General features: G+C 39.6%; 1 protein-coding gene across 1 annotated transcript; it reads right to left on the bottom strand.

The window, feature by feature from the left end:
- Positions 1-863: 863 nt before the first annotated feature.
- C11H2orf69 (chromosome 11 C2orf69 homolog) lies at positions 864-17,421 on the bottom strand. The gene is made up of 2 exons (XM_054477600.2): positions 16,931-17,421; positions 864-4,055 (listed from the first exon to the last, which is right to left on the bottom strand). The coding sequence occupies exons 1-2, from the start codon at positions 17,279-17,281 to the stop codon at positions 3,231-3,233; spliced, it is 1,176 nt and encodes a 391-aa protein (XP_054333575.1). The 5' UTR covers positions 17,282-17,421; the 3' UTR covers positions 864-3,230.
- Positions 17,422-19,518: the final 2,097 nt, after the last annotated feature.

Below are 19,518 nucleotides of genomic sequence, written 5' to 3'. Positions count from 1 at the left end.
GTGACTCTGCCTGTCTCTACCACTAACAGGCTTAAAAGCTGCTGGGTCTCTTCCTTTGTAAAGAGCAACATGAGTTTACAGATGAGGTCTGTCTATATCTCCTCTTATGTTTGTTTCTCTTAAAGAACTTCAAGTGAAATAAAACAAAATAGCTCTTTTATGAATACTACCTTTTCTTTTGTATTTTACCTCATAAGCTTTAATGTATTAAACATATCTATACCAACATGCTGGAACTTTGTATTGTCTGTCTTATATCCTCATTGCCTAGACCTTCCTTGACCTTGGTGGTTACTTAGATAGTACATGAATGAAATGAAAAATAGATTACACCATACCCTAACCAAGTCTTGTAAGAAGCTAAAGGACTACAGATCCCTGAGATGATTAGCACAGAAAAGAGAAAAGGATGAACTTGTTAGAGGTTTTGTTCTCTATGAAATCCAATAAAAGAAGTGGATATAGTGTAAATTTTTATGGAGCAATTTTAAAGGGAGAAGATATGTATTTGTACAAAAAAGGTTCAAAGTTGCTCATTTGAAAAGATGTGGAGGATAATGAAAAGATGTACAGTAAGTCCTCACTTAATGTGCATAGGTTCTTAGAATCTGTGACTTTAAACAAAAGGACAAACAGCAGGTCCTCAATGTTTTGTTCATTGTCATCGAGTTAAAACAATGATGAGAAAAAAATTGGTTTTGTTATATTGGTTTGCTTCAAGTCCCAGTTTCCAAGAACCTACTGATATGTTAAGTGAGGACTTACTGTATACAAACCCAATTTAGCAGGGTGGAGAAATGGCTTCCTTTTCAATAATCTGAAGTTTTAACAATGCTAATAATATAAAGCACATCCAAACAAACTTCTGTGGATGATCAACTTTAATACAATTATACATTCATGCTGTGGTGGTAACAACTTTCACATTATTTGTAGGACTACTTTTCTCAACTCATGACAAAGGCACAATCCAAAAGTATAAATTAACATTACAGTAAGTTTTAAACAAATGTGGACAAAGGACCAATCTGAAGTATTAAACAGAAAACATCTGAATATGGATCAACTTGAATATATTTTCATTCCAGAAAATATTTTTTCTTACTGTCTCATTTTGCTATGATGGCAGTTTTGGGTGCCTGGTGAGTTACTCTTAATACTCATTCAACATGTAACAATTATAATTAAGCATTCACATACTGGATAGACAACCTAGATTTTTAAATATGTCTGATTTTTAAAAATTATTGTTAAATGAATTATTCTGCTAAATGTCTTACTTTTCCATTTCAGTTAATCATGTGAAAATAAATGCTTTTTCTTCCCCTTATAGAATTCAGTAACCCAGCTATTTTACTTTAGATACATATGAATTTAACCAAGGATTATTAAACAAATAGAAAAAAAGCCATCCAATCATAGTGCTTAAAGGCAATGTAATATGTAAAATGTTAAAATCAGGCTGATTTATTTCCTTGATGGGAATTTTTGGTCTCAAAAGAAACAGGAGGTATTTAAAGAAACTGAAGCAACATACTACTACTTTGTCTTTAAAAAAAAAAAAAGCCATTTAGAGATGCTGTTCTGCAGTTTATAAAATTAAGTGTTAAAACACCAAAAAGAGATGTTATTTTTTAAACATTTGTTAAGAATCCTTTCTCATGAGTCTCTGAATATTTGGAATGTATTTATAGAGTCATTAAAATATAATTCTGGGAAGAAACCAAGAAATTAACATTTTTATTCTATATGGCTTTATAAATCTGTCTTCTGGGTCATTAAGGTATTAAGCTTCAGTGTCTTTTTTTTTTTTTTTTAGTCCTAAAGCAGCATGTTACTTCCCTGCTATTTCATGACCTGCAAAAGCTAATTATTAATAAACAACAAACTGCTCACCTTTTATTGTAATCACCCAATTACAATGTCAATGTTGGCTGACATTCATTAGATCTGGATTTCTCAAAGTGTATTTATCTAGGTCAAGAAAAACGGGCAGAAGGAAACTTCACCCAAATTATGTAGCAGTGTTAAGCAAATTCAGTTTTTGAGCCAAAATTAAATCATTTGTGTCTTCAAACTTTCCCTTGTAACTTTTCTTATAGCAATGTAATTTTGCATTTTGGCCAAAGAGAGCTATTTTCTTTTGGCAGACAAAATCATGCTTCTGGAGAAACACTGACTTAGATCTATGGAATCTGTTTCCTTTTTAATACAGCTCTAACAAATAGAGCATTATATATTTATTTTATCCAAGTTGATCCTTTCAAAAAGACTGATATAATGAAAAATTTGAAATTTGCTCTGTAGTACATTTTTATCCAATATACATAAATATGCTCAATTTAAAGCAATTTTCCAAAACAACTGGTTTTTGGACAAGATTCAAGAAACCCCAGAATGTCTTATCCAAAATAATGAAAAACTGACAATTAAAAATTAAACAATAGTGCTTAAGTGTAATTTTGTTTTATTTTGTTTTAGAGATGAAGTCTCACTATGTTGCCCAGGTTGGAGTGCAGCTAGTCACAAACACAATCATGGTGAACCACAGCCTGGGCTCAAGCAATTCTCCTGCCTTAGCCTCCTGAGTAGCTGGAACTAAAGGCACGTGCCACCACACCTGGCTATGTTTTTAAAAACCACCTTTACACTATTGTACACTTTTGGACATATGGAAACAAATATATGTTGACTCTCATGAGAAAAGTACTTGGTGACACATTAAAGAATGAGTGAAGGAGTTTACAAAAACACAAGAGGCAGGGTGCAGTTATTCCAAAATGATAGAAAACAGCATCGTACCTTTGCTTTTGTTTGAAGAGAAATGAAAATATTTCCACTCAAAATAGCTAATTACTGTTAAAATGTCACCAAATTAGTTTAAAACATTACTCAGAAAATCAGTTATTTCCAACAGTAACAATTTTAGTTACCTTTTATAAGAACAATGTTGTAACTTTCATTTTAAGGGTCTTATATCTCCTCAGGATTATTACAAACCACCTTGTTAGATTTCAAATTAACTAATTCTAACTCAATCCAAATAACTGCTCACATTCACAAGCAAAAAATACTATTGCACATTACACTCACATTTTAGGAATGTGTGCTTCCCCCCATACCCCAAAACTGACAACGCAGCTATGAATTACATCCCATTATCTGAATTTATAACACTCGAAAGTGCTTATGTTCTTCCACTGAACAAGTTCATTAATATATCTGTAATCTCAAAATACTTCATGAACCCTGAAGTGATTCTCTATGGAAGGAGCTTCCTTTGTAAAATGAATTTGGCTAGTCACCTGCATACCAAAATCCCCAAGTATCTGAACAAATTTCTTGTGCTCCTTTCCAATCCAAGATCTCATTGGATCACGTACTTGGTAAGGTGTTACATGAGTGTGAACGATAATCCCTGTTTGTGCAAATTCTTTCAAGACTTCTGGATAAGTAACCCAAGTATTGCTTCCTCCAGAATGACCACCATCCAGCCAATACATTGTTCTTATGCTTTTGATAAAAGCATCTATGTTCTTGTCTTTCTTGGCTTCTTTCAATTCAAAAAGCAACTGATTCAAAACAACACAACCTTTACTGAATCCAATCAAAGTAAAAGATGCATCATTTAGTGATGGTGGATAAAAACTCATGGCAGACTCATCAGATTTTTCACAGGTCCTCACTTTTTCTCCCTGGCAACCATTCGTAGTATGAGAAGAACTGGATCTACAGTTAGATGCTATGGAATCCTTATTCCAAACATTCAAACTTTTCTTTGATAAACTATTCTGACTTAAATTAAAAGCATTAACTAATAACATATAAAGGTGCTTAAAAGCTCCAAAGTCAGTGTTGTGTTCTGGGGCACCAAACATGTTACTTTTCACAAAATTGTCATAGCAGCTGAATTTGTGCAAATGCATTCGGGAACATTTTATCACCCAAATATAACTATTGGGGAACCGGTGGGCTAAAATGGTAGCAACATTTTCTAGACTCCAGTTTTCCCATTGATAATTCTCAGGATGACGAGTCATAATTTCATGGTAATTCTGAAAGGTAAGAAAGATGAAATAAGTATTAAGTACATATTTACATAAAATTTCCACAAAATAGTTTCCATTTTTATTGTAGAGAAAGGATGTTACAATGACCTATGGTTAATGCACACTAGAAATGAAAACTATAAATTTGTCATTACTTTCTAGTAATAAGATTTTTGAACCAATTACTTCCTCAGTTTAAGCCTGAAATCTATCAAGAGACAAGGAAATAAGTTATACCTACATGAAACAGTAAAAAGTTTTTAAAAGTTTAATTTTGAAGGGTTATAGGTATGTTTAACAAATTTTATTTAGTATATACATATAATCAATTTTCCTAACACATCAACTGAAAATATAAATTTGGTTCACTAGATAGACTTTTTGACCAACACAGAATCTTAAAATATTTCCCTAAGTTGCCATTCTATATCGCTCCCTCTTTGGATTTCTCTAGCAACCTGAACACTATGTTCAATTTCAAATTTAGTATTATACACAAAGCTGCAATAAACATTATAGAAAACTCTTTGTACACATCTGTGATTATATCCTTAAATTCCTAGATATGGAAAAACTGGGTCAAAGAATATTTGTAATTTAAGTCTGGATTTCTACTCTTGCCTTTTCATATCCTTTGCCCCCCATTCCCCATTTTTTGTGTGAGACAGGATCTCACTCTGTCGTCCAGGCTGGAGTGCAGTGGCATTATGGCTCACTGCAGCCTTGACTTATCAGGCTCAAGCAATCCTCCCTCCTCAGCCTCCGGAGTAGCTGGGACCACAGGTACGTATCATCACATGTGGCTAACGTTTTTATTCTTTGTAGAGAGAAGGTCTCACTTTGTTGCACAGGCTGGTCTCAAACTCCTGGGCTAAACCATCCTCCTACCTCATTCTCCCAAAGTATTGGTATTATAGGCATGAGCCACCATACCCAGCCTCCTTTGCCCTTTTGTATTTACACCTTATTTATAAGCATTCCATATACACTAACCATAACTTTTTGTTTAGGTCCTAGGACATGCATATAAATTGTTTTCCTTTTAATTTTACTCATACTGACTTTTTTTTAAAGAGGAGGTGATTCATTCAAATTTATTCATTTGTTCTATAAAATTTACTGGATACCTACCAGTTGGGCAGGGAGCAAAACAGACTAAACCCTTGTTCACATGGAGCTCACATTCTACTGCAGAGATACACAATAAACAACTCCACAAGTAAATAGAGCAGCATTCTATTTACTTGTCTACAACAAGAAATAAATGTTTATATCTACAACAGAAATAAAACATGAGCCACATTTAAAATTTTCAAGCACCAGATTTTAAAAAGTAAAAAGTTAACAGGTGAAACTAATTTTAATCATTTCTTTTGAGCTAAATATATCCAAAATATCACAATCTCAACATGTAACCAATATTAAAAATTACTGGAGGATTCTTAACATTCTTTTTTCCTTCCTAAGTCTTTGAAATCCAGTGTGTATTTCGTACTTACAGTACATCTCAATTTGGATGCTAAATTTTATCAGAAATACTTGATCTGAATTTGAATCTCATAAAATTTACAGCTGAAAAAGTAAACTCACATACCCAACTTGTTCCAAATATACTTAAAAGTTTTCCATTAACTGAACTCGTTATCCGTTTTTTAATATACATTTAAATTAACAGAAATTAAATACAGTTACAAATTTAGTTCCTCTATTAAATTTAGTTCCTCAAGTAGACTAACAACATTTTAAGTAGTCAATAGCCACAAGTGATTAGTGGCTACGATATTGGACAGTTCAAAACATATTAGACTTATAGCTTGGAAACATTTCAAAAAATATATATATTAGATGGTGGTAAGTACAACGGAACATAATAAAGCAGGAGAAAAGGAATACAAGGTGGAAAATTATTACTTAACACAGAATGGTCAGGAAAGGCTTCTCCAATAAAGTGATAGTTTGAAAGGACCTGAAGGAACTCAGAGAGTGAACCACGTGGGTATTTCAGGCAGAAGGAACTGCAACTGCAAAATACCCTGAGGTGGGAGCTTGCTGGACATAACCCAGACACAGCAATGAGGTCAGTGTGGCTCCAGAGGAGTCAACAGTAGCAAATGTGATCACAAAGGAGGGCAGAGAGATGGTGTGGGGAAAAGGAGAGGTGCTGATCAGGCTTTTTAAGACACCACAAAGACTTTGGCTTTTGCTCCGAAAGGATCTGGAGCCAAGGGCTGATATATGCTTTGAAAATATCACTCTGGCTCCTAATAATGAAGGGGCAATAGCTGACGCAAGGAGACCGTTAAAAGGCTACTGAAATATAATCCTGATATGAGAAGGTGGCTTGAACCAGAGTAGAAGTGGTCAAGTCCTGAATTTATTTTGGAGGTAGAGTCAACAGGATTTGCAAATGGATTGGATATAGAAGGTGACAGAAAAATAAGATAAATGGTGTGAGTTTTCCTTATTTCTAATGGTGATATACAGTATCTATCAGTTTTAAATACACCTTCCTTTTGACCTAGTAATTCTTCAAGAAATTTATCTCGTTGATATACTTACATATATGCATAAATAAATATGTATAAGGATATTTATTTCTGCTTCAAAAGAATGAGGCAGCTCTGAGTACTCCTATGAGTTGCAAAATAAGGGCTAAAAAATCCAGTACACTATGCAACCATTTGTATTTTTTAAAAAAGCCTGAGGCTGGGGGCGGTGGTTCACGCCTATAATCTCAGCACTTTGGGAGGCAGAGGCAGGCAAACCACTTGAGTTTGAGACCAGCATGAGCAACATGTGAAATCCTGTCTCTACAAAACAACAACAACAACAAAAATTGGCAGGGTGTGGTGGTGTGCCCCTGTAGTCCCAGCTACTCGGGATGCTAAAGTGGGAAGATGGCTTGAGCCCAGGAGGTGGAGGTTGCTGTGAGCTGAGATTTTGCCACTGCACTGCAGCCTTGACAACAGAGTCAGACCTTGCCTCAAAAAAAAAAAAAAGAAAAAGAAAAAGAATAAGGAAAAAAAACACATAAGTATAGAATGTCTCTGGAAGCATATATATATATATATATATAAAAATAACAGTGGCAGCCTTGGGGAAGGGAAATGGGCAACTGGAGGGAATGGGGTGAAAGAATTACTTTTCAATGTAAAACTGTAAATAATCTGAACTTTTAGCAATATGCACATTTTCTCTATTTAAAAATTAAAACTAGTAAATACTACAAAAATTCTATATACAAAGGTATAGGTAAGATAGAAAAATCATCCATATAACTACCAATTAAAAATAATCATTAAAATTCTGATGTCTAGCAGTCCAGTTTTCTCTAGCATACACATATACAAGTATGTATACAAGGAAGGATTCTTCTCCCCCAACAAGCAATAAGCTTATACATAGTTTTCACTTAAAAATATATTATAGGCATGGTTCCATATCAATACAGATTTGCATCATAATTGTTAGACATCTAAGGTTAATACCAATTTACACTTTCACTGAAAACATAAAAGAGTGCTTATTTTCCCACATCTTTACCCATCCTTAATGCTAATGGCTATTAGCATCAATTTTTTAAAATCCTTGCTACTATGATAAAATATCTTACTTTTGATTTAATTTGCACGTTTTGATTCCCAATCAGGTTAAACATTGTTAACTGGCGGTTTTCATTTTTCTTAATTTTCTGTTCATGTCCTATGATAATTTTCCCACTATGATGTTCGATACCTTCCTAAGTTATATTTCACTAATATTAGCAGTTTGCCATATATGTTAAAAATACTAATTCCCAGGCCGGGCACAGTGGCTCATGCCTGTAATCCCAGCACTTGGGAGGCCGAGGCAGGCGGATCACGAGGTCAGGAGATGGAGACCATCCTGGCCAACACGGTGAAACCCTGTCTCTACTAAAAATACAAAAATTAGCCAGGCGTGGTGGCGCGTGCCTGTAGTCACAGCTACTCGGGAGGCTGAGGCAGAAGAATCACTTGAACCCAGGAGGTGGAGGCTACAGTGAGCCAAGACCACGCCACTGCACTCCATCCTGGTAACAAGAGCAAGACTCCATCTCAAAAAAAAAAAAACAAAAAACAAAAAACAAAAAAAAAAACTAATTCCTAGAAGGTCATCATTTGACTTTTTTTTTTTTTTTTTTTGAGAGGGAGTCTCATGCTCTGTCCCCCAGGCTGGAGTGCAGTGGCAAGATCTTGGCTCACTGCAACCTCCGCCTCCCAGGTTCACGCCATTCTTCTGCCTCAGCCTCCCGAGTAGCTGGGACTACAGGTGCGTGCCGCCATGCCCGGCTAATTTTTTGTATTTTTAGTAGAGATGGGGTTTCACCATGTTAGCCAGGATGGTCTCGATCTCCTGACCTCGTGATCCACCCACCTCAGCCTCCCAAAGCGCTGGGATTACAGGCATGAGCCACCGCGCGCAGCCCATCATTTGACTATTTATGGATTCTGCTATTGCTTTCTGCACAATTATTTTATAACTAATGATATATACAATTATCATGAAATCATAGGCGCTTACATCTTGAAGGACTCATCTAAATCCTTTTTATAGTTAAGGAACCTGAGGTCCTAGAAACTAGTTATTTATATATTTATTTAGTTAATGAGCCAAAATGAACCTAGATTTTATGACTCTCAGTTTAGTCCCACCACATAGAAGGTGCTCTAAATCTAGAAACATGGTATTTTCCTTGATTAGCCCCAGGTTCCACGATTAGAGGAAGGAGAATGCTTATTCTAAGGAACTGTATGCAGTAAAATGTAAAGATGGAATCATTACTGTGTGTCAAAGCCCAGATCTGAGAACAATGGAAACACACTTTCATATTCTAAAAAGAGGCACCAGATACCCCTCTAGGAGTTACTAAGAGCTAGCCCAAACTGGTTCTGCAACCGAGGCTGTTACCCATGGCCAATCTACAGAATAGGTTAAAGACTAAGGAAAGAGAGAGATTTCTTTCAAGAGAGTTTTCATCCTAGTTGGGAATGCAATGCACGACTATCCCTGTAAGAGGTAAGGGGTGAAAGGCCATGCTTCTCATCCCCAGTGAGGCAGGCCACAAGAGAATCTCTTGAGAGTTTAAAGAATGCTTACTACTCCAGTTAGATGCTTGCTGACCTGCAAAAACTCAGAGACCCACTCCAAACTGCTATTGAAGTAAGGAACAAAGGATTTTTAGGAAATCTTGACATGTGTCTCCAAGAGTTTGTAGACAAATGATAGATTCAAACTAAGTGTTCTGCCCTTAGAGCAGAGGGAACTTCTGCTATGGTTTGAATGTGTCTGCCAAAGTTCATGTTTTGGAAACTTAATCCCTAAAGCAACTATGATTAGAGGTGGGATCTTTAAGAGGTGATTAGGTCACAAGGGCTCTGCCCTCATTAATGGATTAATGGTTCTTGATAAGAGGATGAATTTGGCCTCTCCTTCCCCTCCCCCACTCCCTAGTGCTCTCTTGCCCTTCTGCCTTCCACCATGAGATGACAGGGCAAGAAGGCCCTCACCAGATGTAGGCCCCTCCTAACCTCCAGAATCATGAGCTAAATAAATTTCTGTTTATTATAAACATAAAGTGCACATCTGAAGTAAGCAGGCTAGAATGACCAGAACAGGGTCCAGCCTAAGAGAGCTGCCTGATAAAGCACAGGAAGCTCCAAGGTACATGACCAGGAGACACCACTTAGGGCATGATCATCTATAGATCCTAACCTTTAGGAAAGCAAAACTTTTAAAGAGTTAAAACTGGAAATAACTCAAATGTTTATAAACTGCTGAATGGATAAACAAAGTATATATCCATACATAGAATACTACTCTGTAAATAAAAGCAACAGACTACTGGCTGGGCACAGTGACTCACACCTGCAATCCCAGCTCTTTGGGAGGCCAAGGCAGGAGGATCACTTAACCCCCAGAGTTTGAGACCAGCCTAGGCAACCTAATGAGACCCTCGTTTCTACGAAAAATTTTAAAAATTAGCCAGGTGTGATGGTGCATGCCTGTAGTCCCAGCTACTTGAGAGGCTAAGGTAGGAGGATCGCTTGAGCCTGGGAGGTTGAGGCTGCAGTGAGCCATGATCATGCCACTGCATTTCAGCCTAGGTGACAGAGAAATACCCTGTCTCAAAAAAAAGAAAAATGAAAAAAACTACAGATACAGGTAACAATATGGATGAATTTCAAAAGTATTAAATAGTGAAACAGTTGCACACAAAAGACTACATACTATATGACAAAGTAACAAAATTCTAGAAAAAGCAAAAACCATAGTGAAAGAAAGCAGGTTAGTGGTTGGGAAAAGGAAACTGACCATAAAGGAGCACAGAGGTACTTTTTAGGATAATGGAGATACTCTACAACATGATTTTGGTGGTTACATAATTACAACACTTGCCAAAATTCACAAAATTGTACTCTTACTTAAAATACAAGGGCCGGGCACAGTGGCTCACACCTGTAATCCCAGCACTTTGGGAGGCCCAGGCAGGCAGATCACTTGAGGTCAGGAGTTCGAGACCAGCCTGACCAACATGGTGAAATCCCATCTCTACTAAAAATACAAAAATTAGCCAGGCGTGGTGGCACACACCTGTAATCCCAGCTACTCAGGAGGCTGAGGCACAAGAATTGCTTGAACCCGGGAGATGGAGGTTGCAGTGAGCCGAGATTGTACCACTGCACTTCAGCCTGGGCAACACAGCAAGACTCCGTCTGAAAATATAATGATAATAAATAAATTAAAATACAGTAAAATAAAGGGGATACATATAATTATATACCCAACGCTTTAAAAAGATAACTCAAAATGGAAAGCACATACTTTAAAAAAATCTTGATCACCCTTCAAAATCATTATTGCTAGATGAGAAAAACATAGGTACCTAAAGAAATACAAAATACTATGGATATATGGTTTGGTTGTGTCCCCACCAAAATCTCATCTTGAATTGTAGTTCCCATAATCCCCACATGGGAGGGACCCGATGGAAGGTAATTGAATCATGGGGCGGTTACCCTCCTGCTGTTCTGGTGACAGTGAGTTCTTACAAGATGGTTTTATAAGGGGCTCATCCGCCTCTTTGCTCTCATTCTCTTTCCTACCACCATATGAAGAAGGGCATGTTTGCTTCCCCTTCCACCATGACTATAAATTTTCAGAGGCATCCCCAGCCCTGTGGAACTGTGAGCCAATTAAACCTCTTTGCTTTATAAATTACCTAGTCTTGGGTATGTCTTTATTAGCAGCATGAGAATGGACTAATACAGTAAATTGGTACTGCAGAGAGTGGGGTGCTGCTATAAGGATACCCAAAAATGTGGAAGTGACTTTGGAGCTGGGTAACAGGCAGAGGTTGGAACAGTCTGTAGGGCTCAGAAGAAAACAGGAAAATGTGGGAAAGTTTGGAACTTCCTAGAGACTTGTTGAATGGCTTTGACCAAAATGCTGATAGTGATTTGGATAATGAAGTCTAGACTGCACTGGTCTCAGACAGAGATAATAAACTTCTTAGAACTGAAGCAAAGGTCACTCTTGTTATGGTTTAGCAAAGACACTGGCAGCATTCTTCCCCTGCCCCAGAGATCTGTGGAACTTTGACCTTGAGAGGGATGGTTTGAAATTGGAACTTATATTTAAATGAGAAGTAGCACATAAAAGTTTGGAAAATTTGCAGCCTGACGATGCTATAAAAAAGAAAAACCCATTTTCTGAGGAGAATTTCAAGCAGGCTGCAGAAACTTGCATAAGTAACGAGGAGCCAAATGTTCATCACCAAGATAATGGGAAAAATGTCTCCAGGGCATGTCACAGATCTTCAGGGCAGCCTCTACCATCACAGGCCCAGAGGCCTAAGAGGAAAAAATGGTTTTGTGGGCTGGGCCCAGGCCCTTGCTGCTTTGTGCAGTCTTGAAACTTGGTGCCCTGTGTCCCAGCCGTGGCTAAAATGGGCCAACGGACAGCTCAGGCTGTTGCTTCAGAGTGTGCAAGCCAAAGCCTTGGCAGCTTACATGTGATGTTGGGCCTGTGGGTGCACAAAAGTCAGGAATTGAGGTTGGGGAACCTCTGCCTAGATTTCAGAGGATGTATGAAAACACCTGGATGTCCAGGCAGAAGTTTGCTGCTAGGGCAGTATGGAAAAGAAATGTGGGGCTCTACATTTCCCTACTGGGGCACTGCCTAGTGGAGCTGTGAGAAAAGGGCCAACATCAACCAGACCCCAGAACAGTAGGTAAACCAACAGCTTGCACCGTGTGCCTGGAAAAGCTGCAGACACTCAATGCCAGCCATGAAGGCAGCCTGGAGGGGGGCTATACCCTGCAAAGCCACAGGGGTGGAGCTGCCCAAAGCCATGGGAGCCCGCCTCTTGCATCAGTGTGACCTAGATATGAGACATGGAGTTAAAGGAGATCATTTTGGAACTTTGAGGTTTAATGACTGTCCTATTGGATTTCAGACTTGCATGGGGCCTGTAGCCCCTTTGTTTTGGTCCATTTCTCCCATTTGGAATGGCTGTATTTATCCAATGCCTGTATCCCCATTGTATCTAGGAAGTAACTAACTTGCTTTTGATTTTACAGGCTCATAGGTGGAAGGGACTTGCCTTGTCTCAGATGAAACTTGGACTTAGGCTTTTGAGTTAATGCTACAATGAGTTAAGACTTTGGGGAACTGTTGGAAGGGCATGGTTATGTTTTGAAATGTAAGGACATGAAATTTGGGAGGGGCTGGGGTGGAATGATACGGTTTGGCTGTGTCCCCATCCAAATCTCATCTTGAATTGTAGTTCCCATAATCCCCATGTGTTGTGAGAGGGACCCAGTGGGAGGTAACTGAATCATGGGGGAGGTTACCCTCATGCTGTTCTCATAATACTGAGTGAGTTCTCATGAGATGGTTTTATAAGGGGCTTCCCCACCTTCAGTCTCATTCTTCACCTTCCTCTTGCCATGTGAAGAAGGATGCATTTGCTTCCCCTTCTGCCATGATTCTAAGTCTCCTGAGGCCTCCCAGCCCTGTGGAACTGATTCAATTAAACCTCTTTCCTTTATAAATTACCCAGCCTCGGGTATGTCTTTATTAGCAGCATGAGAATGGACTAATATATATGGCCTTAGCTTTCTTGTAATTCAAATGATAAAGGGCAAGTATAGAATTTTAAAAAAGGACATACAACAAAACGACTGCAAAAGGAACATCAAGAAGTTAATAGGAATTAAGAGGACTTAAAATCATATGAAAAACCAGTTCCAATTAACAAACACCAAATAATGAAACAGTATCAAGATAGGCGAAGCTTCAGGCCCAGTGTGGTGGCTCACATCTATAATCCTGCACTTTGGGAGGCTGAGGTGGGAGGATCACCTAAGGTCAGGAGTTTGAGACCAGCCTGGTCAACATGGTGAAACCCCATCTCTACTAAAAATACCAAAAAAAAGAAAAATTAGCCAGGCGTGGTGGCACGCTCCTGTAGTCCCAGCTACTCAGGAGGCTGAGGCAGAAGAATTGCTTGAGCCTGGGAAGTGGAGGTTGCAGTAAGCCAAGATCATGCCACTGCACTCCAGCCTGGGCAACAGAGCAAGACTCCATCTCAAGGAAAAAAAAAAAAGATAGGCAAAGCTTCTAATACTATCTTACAAAATTCTGTTTAGCCCTATTCTGTTCAATATGTATTCAAATTAAGAATAAAGCTATAACAAGAATGCTGAGCAAGGTGTGGTGGCTCATGCTTGTAATCCCAACACTGTAAAAGGCTGATGCAGGAGGATCACTTGAACACAGGAGTGAGCAACATAGTGAGACCCTGTCTCTGTAAAAAATAGTAATAAAAGAAAATTAAGAAAATAGAATGTCCATAGGCATTCTAAAAGGATCAACACAATAAAAAGATGGGCTGTATTTAGCAGCGAAAATTTCACAAGGATAAATATTAGGCTCAAAAGAATCAAGTACAAAAATACAGATGAAGAAATCAACCTAACAGCATTTTATATAATAGCCAACACATTTCAAGTATTGTTCAAAGCAACTTCATGCATTGTTCAAAGCAACTCAAAAATACTCATTTATACAAGTCATCTACTGCACACCTACAACATGCCACTCTCAAGCATCACAGATTATATCAGTGAACAGACTTGAGCTTATATTTTAGTGGCAGAAGGCAAACAAAACTCAAAATGAAAAGTAACTAGTATAGTAAATGCAATGGGTAAAAATAAAGAAGAAAAGTTGATAGGAAGCCTATATATACTATGATTATTAAACAGGATGGTCAGAAAAGGCCTCAGAGAGGCAGAGTCTTGAGCAGACCTGGAAGAGGTGAGGTAATAAACCTACAAGTCATCTACTTGGAAGGCTGTTCCAGGCAGTATACACAAAGCTTTTTTAGGTATAGTGTGCCTGACATGTTTGAGCAACACCAAGAAAGCCAGAGAGGCTGGAGAAGAGTAAACAGAAAAAGGAGACCAAGTCAGATAGGTAACAGGGTGGGAAAAGAGAAATAATTAAAAGCCTTGCAGGACAGGACATTAACAGGAAGGACGCTAGCTCTTACTCTGAGTGACATGGGAAGTGATTGCACAGTTTTGAGCAGACGTGGAATGATTTGACTTATATTTTTCAATGGTTATTCTGATTACTTTAGATACACTGAAAAGGTAAAACCACTAGATTTGATGATATGAGGTACGAAAGACAGTTCTAATGGATGACTTCAAGATTTCTATCTTGAGCAACTGAGAAGGTAAAGTTTCCATTAATGACATGAGGAAGACTGCATATGGGTGAAGATCCAGAGATTTTAGGTTTAGGATATCTATTAAATATCCAAAAGGAAATAATCATGCATATAATTGGTTGGCCTAAAGTTTGGGGAGTATGTGTAGGCTAGATACATAAATGTTGAGGGGTGTCAGTGTACAGGTAGTGAGTAAAGCCATGAGACTGAAGGGAGTGAACACAGACAGAGGAAACGGGGAAGAACAGACGACTAGGATACTCCAATAATTTTTAAAGTCACCAGAGAGATAAGAAGGGACCAGAACTCATTTAGTATCCACACATTTAATCTCCATTGACACCTTATAAACTATTATTCTTATTTTATAGTTGAAGTAGCTGAAACACAGAGAGATGTAACAATTGTCCAGGCACTTTATACCTAAAAGGTTCTAAATCAGGGTTCAAACCCAGGCAATCTGGCCTCAAACTTTATGTAAGACTTCTTAGACTTCCTCTGAAGACTTGTACTACATATCCTGGCTGGCACACTTTAAAAACACTTTAGGAGATGCTCAATAAATGTAATCATTATCATCATCATTATTTTAGGAATGCATGCAGTAATTGTTCCACAAAATTATTCTGGCAGTCATAGTCAGAAATGTCACATGTTATTTTCCCAATCTGAGCCACAAGGGCACCAAGTAACTAAGTGACTTTTTTTCTCCTAAATCTAAGTACTAGTTGTTTTTTTTTTCTTTATTCTCTCTTTTTTTTTTTCCAGTTTTTATTAGCAGTCAACTAAACCAGTCGATTATTTTGAGGGCAAAAGAAAATACTATATATATATATCTATCTATCTTAATCATTATCTGACTCAGAGCACAAAGTTTCTAAGTATGTCATTTTAAGGCATCAATTTTGAAAATAAACTAATGTAGTTTCATAGTATAAGAAACGCATGTAGGCCGGGCACGGTGGCTCACACCTATAATCCCAGCACTTTCAGAGGCCAAGGTGGGCAGATCACTTGAAGTCAGAAGTTCGAGACCAGCCTGCCAACATGGTGAAACCCTATCTCTACTAAAAATACAAAAACTAGCCCAGTGTGGGAGCGCACGCCTGTAATCCCAGCTACTCGGGAGGCTGAGGCACGAGAATCACTTGAGCCCGGGAGGCGGAGGTTGCAGTGAGTAGAGACTGCTCCACTGCACTCCAGCCTGGGCAACCGAGCAAGACTCCGTCTCAAAAAAACAAAAAAGAGAAACATACCTAGCTATATTCTAGCTTTACCTGTCTAGAACTTTCTATGATGATGGATTATTTTCTATGATAATGCTATATATCTGTGCTGTCCAATACAGCACACACAAGCCATCTGTAGCTACTGAGCACTTGAAATGCAGCTAATATGACTGACTGGATTTTTAGTTTTATTTAATTTTAATTAATTCAGATAGCCATATATGGCTAATGGCTACCATATTAGATAATGCAACGTTAGATTAAGACCCAGTTTTCAGGGCAACATAACCACGGATATTTGCCTGCAGCTATAAAATAATAAACATAACATGCAAAAGCAAAAGTACAAAAGAGGTGAGCATCAAAACATTGACACGCTTAATAATTATCGTCCCTTTTCTTCTACCCATCCCCACTCTTTTTTAGGGTTACTGGGTGTCATACCTTTGTAATGTTTGTTTGTTTGGTTTTTAATTACTGCCACCGTTTTCTAAACACTACGTGCTAACTTAATTTGAAAGCCATCGCTCTGTCCCCTGCCCAACACACACACACGGTCCTCTGAGAAACCAAATTATAGAATGAATATACAAGATGCGTGTCACTCCCTGTCTCAAATTCCGCCTCTTGGAAACCTGGACCGACAGCTGGCTCTTTCGAGATCGTAGCCCTCGTTGGACACCTTCCCCATGGGGTTCTATGGACAAAGGGCGCCAAGGGCGTGGAAGGCACGGTTTTGGATTTCGTGGAGTAACGGAAGAGCCACCCTCAGTGAATGTGTGGGTGTGTTCAGGCAAGGAAAGGAACCAGGCAGCAGCCACGAGGGAAGAATCAGTGACCGCGTACGTATACACGACAAAAGGGAACAGATACCCAGGCAGGCCCCGAATTACCTGCACATCCCCAGGGAAATAGAGGACGTGATGCTGGGGCGGCGGCTGCGGCTCCTCCTTCGCTGGGTCCCCAGGGAGGTCCTGCCGCTCCAGTCCCTCCCCGGCCGCCGCCAACAGGAGCAATTCGTTGCTGCGCTGCGGATCGGCTCCAGGCACGGTGGAAAGCTGCAGGCACTGACGGCGGCGCACCTCGGCCGAGAGGGAGCATCGCGCGCCGCCGCTGCCGCCCGGGTTCATGGTTCTGGCCTGAGAGCAGGACGAGGCGTTTCCGATTCCGAGCTGCGGCAGCAGGAGCAGCAACGGCGGCGACCGCAGGAGCCTGAACCCCCACAGGAGCCTGAACCCGCACATGGGTCGCCGCCGCGAGAGCGGTTCGGAGGTGGAAGGGTTCCTGAGGGAGGGACTTCAGCAGGCGGCTCAACGGTCGGCGGCCGCGGCCCGGCCGGGAGCCGGCGCTGAGGCGACGACGTCAGAGGCCGACGTCTGCGCGCAGCGTGCGTAAGGAAAGGAAGGGAGGGGTGTGCGCGAAATCGGGCCTGGGATCCCGGAGAAGACGGTGGGCGTGGCTTGAGGAAGGGCGTTTGTGATTGGTGGGTTCTGCCGCGGCCGGGAAGTTCGAACAGAAGTCTGGGGAAGAGCAGGCGAAGAGCAAAGAGATGGACTGAGTACTCCCAGCTAGAGCAAGCGGCAGTTATGGCGCATGCGCAGCAGCAGGGGTGGCCGCAGGTCGCCGTTCAATAATACGTAATGTATAGACTTTTGAGTATACCAATCTCCCTGTTTCTGTAGGTTCACCTGAGATTCATCTGGTCTTTCGGGGCTTAAAAGGGAGACAGTCCCAAAGACGTGAGTAATTCTGACCTGTAGAGGATTCCATGGGAAGTCTTCTACAAGCCCCGAAGGAAGGGAATCTCTCTCCTCATACCTTGAGTTTCCTGAGTACAATTATTATAGATATACGAAGATCTCTATGCTCATGGGGAATTTGTGGTTAGATATGAAGCTAATTCATCTCTGTTTGGGAACAGGGTACATGGTCTAGGACAGGAAAAAACGGGGCGAGGCGGTATGCATTACTTGGTGTTTTGCTATTTGGAGGTTTTCAAAAACTAAACAGTGTAGGAAAGTCATGTGTGTCCAGCAACTATCTGTGGCCAGTTGAGTAGGAATAAGATTTGGCGAAGTGTATGCTCAGGCCTGTACTGCCAGCACTGTGGGAGGCCGGAGCGGAGGATCACTTGAGTCCAGCAGTTTGAAACCAGCCTGGGCAACATAGGGAGGCCTTGTCTCTACTAAATTTTTTTTTTTTTAATTAGCGGGGCGTGGTGGTGCATGCCTATAGTCCAAGCTACTGGGAGGGCTGAGGTGGGAGATTGGATCGCTTGAGCCCAGGAGTTGTATGCTGCAATGAGTAGTGATCCCACCACAGCACTCCAGCCTGGGCAACAGAAACAGACCCTGTCTCAAAAAATAAACCAAAAACAAACAAAACAGGGAAATGTGTGCGAGCGAGGATGAGATCCAAGTACTTGTGAGACAAAGCACTGTAAAGAGAATAATTAATGAAAATTACAAAAACTACAGCCAACATTTGTTGAGGGTTTACTATAAGCCAGAAATCTAAGCACTTTATATATAATTGTTCGGAGTTTATATATGTGTATTTAAGCACACATACTGTTTTCTTTGGTCTACATTTTGCAAATAATAACAAATGGCTTGGAGTAGGAACATAAATGAGCAAATGATAAAATATGATATATATATATAGACTTAGTGATTTAGTATGCTAAACTACTCTGGTCTAAATTGTTGCATTCCATCTAACATCAAAATATTGTTGTCAGTCAAAAATTATTCAATTAATTACTAAGGAAATCTGCTGCTTTCTAAAATAACTGGTTAAAAACAAGTAGAGGTTAATTATACAATAATTAGTATATAATGACATTTAGGCAACCTGACGTCACTCTGTTTTGCCAATTGCATACATGTTACTTTCCATTGTTAGATAGAGGATTGCTGAAATGTTATCTAAAAGTCCAAACATGTACATGAATTGCAAATGCAGCTTTTGATTTGTGATCTTGTTTTTAGCTTGACCTTATAATGAAATCTATTTTTATTTTTTTAAGACAAGGTCTTGCTTTGTCACCCAGGCTGGAGTGCAGTGGCACAATCTCGGCTCACTGCAATCTCTGCCCCCCAGATTCAAGCGATTCACTTGCCTCAGCCTCCCTAGTAGCTGAGATCACAGGCGTGTGCCACCACGCCCAGCTAATTTTTGTATTTTTTTAGTAGAGACAGGGTTTCTCCATATTGACCATGCTGATTGCGAACTCCTTACTTCAGGTGATCTACGCGCCTCGGCCTCCCAAAGTGCTGGGATTACAGGCAGGAGCCACCATGCCCTGCCTTAATGAAATCTATTCTTATTGAAGAGAATGGAGAATGTGTTTTAGAAGGAAAATTGTAGCAAATATTAAATGCTACAAAGTTGTCTCAGTATCGCTAAGGTAATTAAGGTCTTTGAGAAATACAAATAAGGATTTAAAGAGTAAAGTAAAGAAACAGACTAAAGTAAGCAC

This window comes from Pongo pygmaeus, chromosome 11 (assembly GCF_028885625.2).
Source record: "Pongo pygmaeus isolate AG05252 chromosome 11, NHGRI_mPonPyg2-v2.0_pri, whole genome shotgun sequence".
Lineage (NCBI taxonomy): Eukaryota > Metazoa > Chordata > Mammalia > Primates > Hominidae > Pongo > Pongo pygmaeus.
This window is presented reverse-complemented; position numbering and strand designations above follow the sequence as displayed.

Excerpts from the sequence above, each read along its gene's own strand:
- C11H2orf69 (XM_054477600.2), bottom strand. The coding sequence starts at position 17,281 with ATGTGCGGGTTCAGGCTCCTGTGGGGGTTCAGGCTCCTGCGGTCGCCG. Across the intron at positions 4,056-16,930 it reads ATTTCCCTGGGGATGTGCAG|AATTACCATGAAATTATGAC; the intron begins GTAATTCGGGGC and ends CTTACCTTTCAG.